This window comes from Salpingoeca rosetta, assembly GCF_000188695.1.
Source record: "Salpingoeca rosetta unplaced genomic scaffold supercont1.5, whole genome shotgun sequence".
In the NCBI taxonomy this organism is placed as follows: domain Eukaryota; class Choanoflagellata; order Craspedida; family Salpingoecidae; genus Salpingoeca; species Salpingoeca rosetta.
Genome location: NW_004754929.1, coordinates 1,073,777 through 1,083,501, shown reverse-complemented (window position 1 = coordinate 1,083,501; position 9,725 = coordinate 1,073,777). Strand labels below are relative to the sequence as shown.

At 60.5% G+C, this 9,725-nt stretch overlaps 3 protein-coding genes across 3 annotated transcripts in view; 1 reads left to right on the top strand and 2 right to left on the bottom strand.

Moving 5' to 3' along the window:
* Positions 1–592, bottom strand: part of PTSG_02297 (uncharacterized protein) — a 2,546-nt gene extending 1,954 nt beyond the window's left edge. The window contains exons 1-2 of the mRNA XM_004996729.1: positions 349–592; positions 1–77 (exon numbers count right to left, since the gene is read on the bottom strand). The exon at positions 1–77 is cut by the window's left edge and continues 18 nt beyond it. Coding sequence (XP_004996786.1) covers positions 1–77; positions 349–436 — 165 coding nt within the window. The 5' untranslated portion in view covers positions 437–592. The remainder of the gene's footprint in view (positions 78–348) is intronic.
* Positions 593–768: 176 nt separating this feature from the next.
* PTSG_02296 (uncharacterized protein) lies at positions 769–3,963 on the bottom strand. Its single transcript, XM_004996728.1, has one exon. It carries the CDS (start codon positions 3,694–3,696, stop codon positions 1,426–1,428), a length of 2,271 nt encoding a protein of 756 aa, XP_004996785.1. The 5' UTR covers positions 3,697–3,963; the 3' UTR covers positions 769–1,425.
* Positions 3,964–3,985: 22 nt separating this feature from the next.
* On the top strand, positions 3,986–9,719 carry PTSG_02295 (uncharacterized protein). Its single transcript, XM_004996727.1, has 2 exons — positions 3,986–4,532; positions 5,076–9,719. The coding sequence occupies exons 1-2, from the start codon at positions 4,375–4,377 to the stop codon at positions 8,935–8,937; spliced, it is 4,020 nt and encodes a 1,339-aa protein (XP_004996784.1). The 5' UTR covers positions 3,986–4,374; the 3' UTR covers positions 8,938–9,719.
* Positions 9,720–9,725: the final 6 nt, after the last annotated feature.

Genomic DNA, 9,725 nt, shown 5'->3' with positions numbered 1-9,725 from the left:
GCACATGTCGAGGTAATCGTCGGGAAGGCCCGTGACGGCAATGAGACCCATGCCATCCTTATCAAAGGCCTCTTTGACTACACACGATACGCAAGCAAGGAGCGAGCAAGAGTGAGCAAGTGAAGGTCAGCAAAGATACACGAAAACGCTGGTGGAGTTTATTTATGCACACAGCCAGCGAGCCAGCCAGCGAGCCAGACACACAGACACACAGACACACAGACACACAGACACACACACAGACACACAGACACACACACAGACACACACAGACACAGACACACAGACACACACACACACACACACAGACACAGACACACAGACACACACACACACACACAGACACACCTTGTTTCGAGAGGTCCTTGCCACTACGAAGGTCATCGTATGTGATCTGCACAACCTGCTGTGCGATCGCATTGTTGGTGTCTGCCATTGTGGAGAGTAGAAGGCGAGGGAGGGCGGCGAGAACACGACAGGGGGTGGGTGGGTGATGCAGTCTGCTTGCGCTGCGGTGTATGTGGTGTGTGTGTGTGTGGTGCACGTGGTGTGTGCCTGCCTTATCGAAAATCGCACGGTGACGCAAGCCCGCGTTTTTCTTTCCACGCAACGGCAACAGCAGGGCGCGAAGCAATGCTTGCATGCAAAACACTCCTCTCCGCTTCTTGAAGAGATCGTGTGTGCGAGCGTGTGTGCGAGCGTGTGTGTGTGTGTGAGCAAAAGAAAGGATTGGCTATCGCGTGGCAAAGGGCAAAGGAAGGAAGGCCGTGTGGTGTCTTCAGTTCTTGTATTGTGTGAGAAGCAGACTGAAGGAAGGGGACAGAAGCAAGCAAGCAAGCAAGCAAGCAAGTGGTGGCAAGAAGAGGAGGGGTGGAAGAAACAAAAGACCAGACGAAGGTGCGCTGTGGAACCAGCCAAGCGCACACAAAGAAGGTGGGTGGCAGCGGCGGTTGGAGGTCAGATGCATGACGCAACAACACACCACCATCACCACCAGCATCATTTCTTCTTTCCATCGTCGTCGGCGTCGTCGGCGTCGTCGTCGTCGTCGTCGTCGTCGGGTGTGTGCGTTCGTTCGTGCGGGTGAAGAGAAAGAAAAGACAAAAGAGCACACATGGCAGGGCACGCAAGTGAACCGACCACCATCATCAACGAAAAAAAGGAGAAGTAAAAGGTGTAACACACTATGGCGCCATCAAAACGCGCACACAGACAAAAGACACAAACCAGACAAACGAACAGATACACAGACGCAAACACAGCTACAGATGCAGTTCATACAACGACACAAACAAGACCAAGAAGTCTAGGCGCAGACGCACAAAACAAACAAAAACCAAACTGCACAACCAAGTGCCATGCCATTGATTGATTGCATGTATGCATGCATAATGGTCACCGAAATGACGCTGAAGTTGTGGCGCGTCATTCGACGACAAGGTGGCCCTTTTGGTCGCGGTTGGAGAAGTTGTGGTTGCGGGTGCACATGTAGTTGTACGTGCCGCGCGCAAACCGGAAGATGCCGCCCACATACGAGGCGGGGGCGTTGTCCAGCAGGGTGTTGAGCTGCGTGGGCCTGCCCTCCACGGAGTTGGGGTCTGGTCTCCCGTCGTTGTCCTTGTAGTTGAACGAGCGGTAGTACCCTGCGCTGGCCATGCGAAGCGCCCAGCTCTGCTTCACCTCCTCCCAGTCGCGCCCGCGGTCCAGCGTGGTGGAGATGGTGTGCGGCTCCTCCTCAAACTCGGCATGCGCGTCCAGGGCATCCACCATGTTCTTGAAGATGGTGTTCTCCTCCCAGGTGGCAGGGAAGCTCTCCCCAAACTGGCGGCGGCGCAGCTCAACAAAGTTGTGGCGGTCTGTCCCGCCGCGGCCCTCCCCCGCATCGCCCGCCTGCCCGTCGCCAGCCGGGTTGCCGTTGTTGTGCGTGTTGGAGCCCGCCCACTGGATGTGCACCAGGTCGCCCTCGGAGATGTGCAGGTGGTTCGGCACAAAGTCGTACTCCACCGCGGGGAACGTCTGCACAATGTTGCCGCGCTTGCCGCGCACGTTGAGGTTGTACAGGCGGCGCTTGCCAAAGAACTCTGCGTTGTTGACGTTGGCATTGGCGCGCGGGCGGCTGCCTGTGAAGCGCCCGTCTGTGCGCGGGACGAGGCGGAACACGTGCGAGCGGTCCTGGAAGGTGCGGCCAAACTGGGCCGTGTTGATGGCCAGGCGCAGGGCCGTGTTGCGCGCGCCAATGTCCACGTTCGGGTTCTGCCGCACGGGGGACACGACACCGGCGCCCTCGTTGTTGTTGAACGAGGCGTTGACGCGCCAGGCGTCGTAGTCGTCCGTGGAGATGTTGTAGCGCAGGCGCAGGACGCAGCGGTGGGGCACGGCCTCGGCAAAGCGGTCGGCGCCCACCTCCAGGTAGGGCAGGGTCCAGTTGTAGGTGACCGGCTGGCCGTGGCGGCCGTTGCCCAGGTGGTTCACGCGGGTCCACGCGGCCTGCAGGCACTCTGGCGCCGGGCGGTGGTGCGGCGGGTGCAGCACCCACTTGCCGCCGTTGGCCTTGCACTGCGCCTCGTTGTTGAAGCGGATGCAGTTGGTGCAGCGGCGCGTGTTGCGGCAAAAGTGCTTGCCCTTGACGTTCTGCGACTCGGCCTGGTAAAAGGGGCACAGGTCCGAGCGGTCCGTGAGCACGGCAATGTCGACCCAGGGGCTCGGGTGCCAGTAGGGCCAGTAGTCGCGCTCCTCCGGGCACTCGTACCCGCGGCGGTTGTCGTTGGGGTTCTGGCGCGTGAACACGGCCGAGGAGTAGCCGAGGTTGTTGTTGCGCAGGTTCTGGTCTGCAGTGAAGAGGCCGCGGTTGCGCTCGCGGCGGTAGCACTCGTCGTAAAAGTCCCAGTCCTCGTGCAGACCGCGGTCCTCGCGCACGTTGCCCGCCTTGCGGTTGTAGCGGGCCTGCTCCGTGAGCGTGCCGCTGTTGGGCTTGGTGTAGTCCTGGCGGTTGGTGTTGAGGCCGTCGCGCATGCGCAGGTAGCCCGCGGTGCCGGCGTACTCGCGCCAGGACGAGCCGCAGTCGAGCTGGCTGCTGGCGGCGGCGTTGTTGCCGCAGCTGTGCGGGCAGTTGTAGCGGTCGTACATCTCCGCCTCCGTGGGCAGCATGCCGAGCTCGCGGCAGCGGAACATGTCCTTGATTGGGGACAGGCCGCACTGGTTGGCGTTGTCCGGGTCGCAGGTTGGGTTCTCAGGGCGCGGGATGCGGCACTCCTCGTCGCACGTCTCGCGCGTCTGCTCGCGCACCTCCTCCGGGAGGCACATGTACTGCAGGACCATGTTGCAGTTGAGCTTGTGCGGGTCGTTGTGCTCGTTTCCGCCGCAGCCGTGCTGGTTGGTCCACTCGACGGTGAGGACGGACTCGCCCTTACCGCCCTTCTCCGCGTCCGGGTGCGACATGAAGAAGGTCATGTCATGCTGCTCCGAGTATGTCTGAAACGCGTTGACGCTGTTGTCGCCCTTGTTGTAGCCGCCGCGGTTGTTGTTCTGCGAGTCGAACATGCGGTTGCCGTTGTTGCGGTTGGCGGACCGCTCGTTCAGGCGGTTGTTGGATCCGCGTGGGTTGTGCATGTACACATCACCGAGGGCGATGGGTGCACTGCAGCACAGCACACCAAGCACAACCAACAGCGCAGCAAGCGCGCTTCTCACTCGCATCGTGTGCGTGTGTGTGAAAAAGTGTGCGTGTGTGGTGTGGTGTGGTGTGGTGTGGTGTGGTGTGGTGTAGTGAAGGATGTGGTGACGGACAACAACACTTCACCTCACATGCGACTGCAAGGTGCACTCAACAAAACACAGCACCAGCTGGCGGCGATGTGCGTGTGTGGATATGGACGAATGGATGGATGGATGGATGGATGGAGCGAACCAAACAACAACAGCAGGCAGCGGTGTTGTATGTGGGGTTGTCGCTGGGAACAACAAAAAAAATTAATCGCAGGAGGAAGAAATCTTTGCTGTTTCCTCGAAAGATTTACGCACGAGCGATCGTGGGCTTCATTCGCAAGAAGAACACAACGACGCCTTGCTGGTCTGCCTGTTGTTTGTTTCGTCCTTGCTGCACCGCTGTATCCATCCATCCATCCACCTCAGCCGCATTGCAGCGCTCGTGCGTGCCTGAGTGTGTGCGCGTTTCACCCCACACAAGAGGCAGCGGCAGTAGCAGCAAAGAGATTGAAGACTGGCGCCAAGGCAGTCTCACACAACACACGACCACATCGCATCACCAGACAACACAAGACAACACTTCACACAAAACAAGACCACAACTCACACACAACTCACACACACAACACAAGCAACAGAACAACACTACCCCAGTCACAATTCATCATCATGGCCAGCAACAGCACAAGCAGGGGTTCATTGGCGCTGGCGCTTGTGGTGGTGGCTGCGCTGGTCGCGAGCACCACTGCCGACATGTACTTGCAAAACATGCGCGGCTCCAACAACCGTCTTGATGAGGCTCGTCGTGACAGAAACAACGCCAACAGGTGTGTGAAATTGATGCTTGGGGTGTATGTGTGTGTGTGTGTGTGAGAGAGAGAGAGTGTGTGTGTGTGTGAGCGTGTGTGTGTGAGTGCGTGTGTGTTTCTGAGTGTGTGTGTGTATGTGTTCCTCAGTGTGTGTGTGTGTGTTTGTTCCTCAGTGTGTGTGTGTGTGTGTTCCTCAGTGTGTGTGTGTGTTTGTTGGGGCGTGTGCATACGCATTGTTGGTGGGACCTTCATGGCGGTACAAGTTCGGTGGTGACACCCACCAGGAACACAGTTGCCGCTTGCTTGAATCAGTTGGCTGCTGGAGAGTTCATGTGCACGCAAAGCAGCAGCGTTGTGTCAACACGCATGCAAACCCACAACAAACAACTAACAACACTACCAAGCAAGCCGTTATCATTCACTCACACACTCACACACTCTCACTCACACACACACTCACACACTCACACACTCACACACTCATTCACACACACACTCTCTCACTCACACTCATTCACACACACACTCTCTCTCACACACACACATACACACATATACCAGGCTGTTTGATTCGCAGAACAACAACCGTGGCGGGTACAACGTGGGCTCGCTCAACTACTACGAGGGCGAAACCATCCCCTTGGAATGGACAAACCAGCACGCGTGCGGCAACGACTACAACGACTGCCAGATTGTCATCCAGTACATGTGCTCAGACAACCTGCGCGACGGCGTCACCACGCGAACCATCCCAGACCAGCCCTCCAACTGCCTCAACAACGACTGCAACACAGACGTGCGCTACGGCATGCACGAGGACTACGACTACTACGTCAACTGCAAGTACCGCATGCGCAACCGCGGCCTCTTCACCTCAGACCGCAACCTCCGCGGTAACACCGCCATCTACACCCGCCAGAACAACAATGGCGCCCGCCACGGCTTTGAGTGCCCCGAGGAGCGCGACCACTACCCGTACTGGCACCCAACCCCCTGGATCGACTGGGTCATCTTCACCAACAACGCCTCCCGCTGCGACGCATACCGCAACCAGAGCGAGAACGTGCTCGGCAGGAACTACTGCGCCATCCCCGACACGTGGTACCACCACAAGGTCGCCACGGGCGGCAACGGCCGCAACGGATTCATCCCAAACACAAAGGAAACGTGCGAGGCCCTCAACGAGGAGGGCTCCGAGATGGTCGCCTTCCTGCGCGAGCAGCGCTCCCCCGCGCACGAGCAGCTCCTCGCCACCGTCGAAGCCGAGTTCCAGAGGTGCATCGCCGACATCCGCTCCTGCTTCGACAACGCCTGGGACAACAGCACCCTCCAGGTCTGCCTGGACGACTGGCGCGTCAACCGCACCATCACCGCCGCAGAGCTCGAGGCCCTCTGCCCAGACTGCCCAGGCAGCAACGTCGTGCACCCAGAGTCCATGTCCACCTGCCCGCTCTGCGTGCCCAGCGAGTGCGTGAACACGCGCGTCCTCAGCGCGTACAACGCCACCCTCAACGCCACCTGCCCCGAGAACTTTGTCCACGACACGGTCAACGCGTCCTACTGCGTGCAGAGCTGGTGCCCGGCCGCCTACAACGACTCGCTCGCCTTCCAGCAGGAGGCGGACCGCTGCCGCGCGTCGCACCTCAACGCCACGGGCCTGCACCTCGTCAGCGACCAGGACAGCTCCTGCATGCACCGCGAGGTCATCGAGCGCGAGTGCTTCCTGCAGAACCTGCCGCGTGCCCGCTGGGCGCGTGCCCCGTCCCACTCGGAGGTCTACCCGCACGTCCGCCCGCCGCAGTGCATGGAGGCGGACTGGTCACGCGTCAACCACCTCGGCAACGGCGTCGGCGGCCAGACCAACGGCTGGAACCTCACCTACCCGGGCTTTGCCCACGAGCGCTGCGCCACCCGCATCCGCTACAACATCACCACCTGGGACTACGCCGGGCTCGACCCGCACAACGCGGGCCAGGTCAACAGCAGCCTGAACAAGGACCAGGGCAACGGGCCCGCGCACATCAACGTGGCCGGCGCACACGGCATCCAGACCTCGGACAGCGCGCGCCCCTGGGAAAACGCCCGCGGGTACCTCTTCGAGCAGAACCCGCAGGTGCAGATTTTCGACTTTTTCTCGCAGCGGCTCTTCTGCGCAGACCCGGAGCTCACGATTGAAGGCGACCCGACGTACTGCTACACCCGCCTCGCAAACGGCTCTGTGGACTACACGGGCCGCCAGCCGGCGTCGCGGTTCTTCTGCCCCGTGTACTACCCCGAGGTGGCCGTCGACCCCGCAGACCAGACGTACAAGTGCTTCAACGGCACGGGCTTCCTCCCCGGGTCCTCCGAGGACAAGGACTTTGACCTGCAGCTGGCCATCAACACGGCCCAGCTCGGGCGCACGTTCCAGGACCGCTCCCACCGCTACAAGTCGACCCTGCGCGACGACGAGCTGCGCAAGCAGTGCGACGGTATCTTCTCCCTCAACGTGCGCGGCAAGCGCGGCAACATTGTGCAGACGTTCCCCGGCACCGAGTACGACTTCACGCCAAACCGCCTGCACATTCGCGAGGGCGACTGCGTGCACTTCCAGTGGACGGGCTCCAACACCAACCCCAACCACAACGACGGGCAGGGCAAGCAGGGCACGGACCGGTCCAACGTGGCCCTCCTCGAGTACGTGCGCGGCCAGTTTGGGCGCGGCGTGGAGAAGGCCGGTGGGCAGGGCGCCGACGGCACCTTCTGGACCACAAAGGACCAGGAGCCCGGCCTTGAGGGCTGGCGCCCCAACATGTACCCGACCATGGGCGACTACCCCTGCCCGCCAGAGGACCAGCCCACGCTGACGGAGCCGCACCCGTACAACTGGCGCCTGTGCTACGAGCCGTCGAGCAAGTGCGAGTGGATTGACCGCCCCACGGAGACGGCGCAGGCTGGCGGCAGCGACGGGCAGGACGCGTCCGTGCTGCTCGACTGCCCGCAGGACTACGAGGTGGAGCCCGCCAACGAGCTCAAGTGCGTCAGGAGCGAGTGCCCGCGCGCAGACCGCCCCACCAACTGGGAGCAGCGGCCAGCGCGCGTGCGCCTGGAGGACATTGGCGTGCCGGACAAGTACAAGCACGGCGCGTGGGGCATGTCGCACCCGGAGCACCTGGACAACGTCACCCGCGACGGCTTCCTCGGCATGACGTACCAGCAGCTGGTGGACCTGTCCACCCTCAACAACGTGCAGCTGGGCGGCGAGATGTCTGAGCTCGATGACGCAGGCACGTACTTTGACATCAAGCCGCACCGCGTCACGGGCGTTGGCACCTACCACTACATGTGCACGCGCAACAACAACTTCTCCAACCGCAGCCAGAAGGGTAAGATTGTGGTGACGGAGGCGCCGCAGACGACGGCGCCCATTGGCAGCCGCGGCGGCATTGTCACCATGAGCACCGAGGACACCTTCTCTGGCGTGCGCACGGACGAGGTGGCCATTGAGCTGAGCGACTTCTCCGTGAACATCGAGCCAAAGTCCCTGCCGAGCCTGCAGCACATTGGCCTGTCTGCGATTGCCACGGGCGGCCGGAACCGCGGCCTGAGCACCGCTGGCAGCGACATTCTGCAGGTCACCCCGCTGGACCTCGCCACCATTGTGCAGTTCCTCGACACGACGCTGCAGCTGGCCAACACGCGGCGCGAGGGCGTCATGATCCGCGAGGACATCCGCGTCACCGTGCGCATCCTGGACGCCACGCAGCTCTACTACCGCCTCACCTCGGACGCCTTTGAGCCCTGGGCCCGCCAGTACTACAGCGACACGGGCAACCTGCCGTATGTGCAGGTGGAGTTCAAGACGGCGCAGCGCCAGCACGCCGTGGTCAACACCACCTTCAACAACCAGTTTGAGATTGAGGGCATCTGGGGCAGCATCTCGCCCGCGTCCCTCTCTGCGATTGAGGCCGGCGACATGTGGGTGAGCCTGTGGTTTGACGGCAACACGGAGTACACGGCTCTGCCCGAGCGCGACCCAGAGTCTGGCAAGCCCATCACCGTGCGCATGCCCGTGACAGTGGCCATCTCCTACGGTGACGTGTACTACTTCCCAGACACGCCCGCCGGCCGCGCGTGTGTGTACAACGGCACCAGCTGCCATCAGATTCGGCGCAAGATCCCCAACGCACGCATCCGCAACGGGGAGGCCGTGTTCCAGGTGGGTGGGTCCGCAGCCGCTCCGGCTGGCGGCTACTACCAGGTGAGCGGCGGCAGCAACCTTCCGCTCATTGTCAGCGTCACCATCTCCTGCATCATCCTCGCCCTCGTCATTGTGGGCTGCGCCGTGTACTTCCGTCAGCACCCCGACAAGTGGCAGCGCGTGCGGCAATGGGGGCCAAACAAGTACCGCAAGTTTATGCTCTCCATCGCTGACAACATTTGAGCAGCAGCATCACCTGAGCTAAACCGAGGCACATTCATGTGGTCCTCTCTGCCGCTCTCTGCTGCTCCTTGACAAGCCCCCCCCCACACACATCTCTCCCTTAACCTGAGAGCCCTCCTTGTGTGTATGTTTGTGTTTTGGTGTTCTTTTGTGTCCTTTGTGGGCGCCGCGTCGCTTGGCATCAAACGCGTGTCAGTGTTGCTGTTGTCATGGCGCAGCAGACGCGAGGCAGATCCTTGTACATTGTCCATGTGTAGTCGTTGTCTTGGTGTTGTGTTTGAGTTGTTTGCTTGGTTCGTTGTTGCTGTGTCTTTTTGTGTGCATTTTCGCCATCATCTGTGCGCACGTACATGGGCGCTCTTTGTGTGTCTCTTTTTGTGTGTTTGTTCGCCTCTTTGTTTGGCGTGTAGCGTACCGGTGTTGCATCACATGCTTGCACTGACGTGTTCTCTCTTTTACTTGAACTGTTCTGTCCGCCCACCGCCTTTCCTTGTGGTCTTTCGTTGTGGCTGTCAAGTTCACACATCCCTGTTACTCCTCATAGTGTTTGCTGGTGTGTGATTTTGTTGTTGCTTTGCGCGTTGCTTTATGTTGCACCGCCAACCCGACCATGCCTGCTTGCAAGGCGTGTCAGTGGCGGTGATGAGCATTGTGCGTGTTTGGCTGGCCGAGCATGCATCGTTCTTGTCCTGTGTGTTTGTTGTCGCTGTTTTTAAGTCGTGGTTGTTCCCGTAGCGCCATTTCCGTTTGACAATTCGTCCATACACGATTGATTGCAGCAAGCAGGA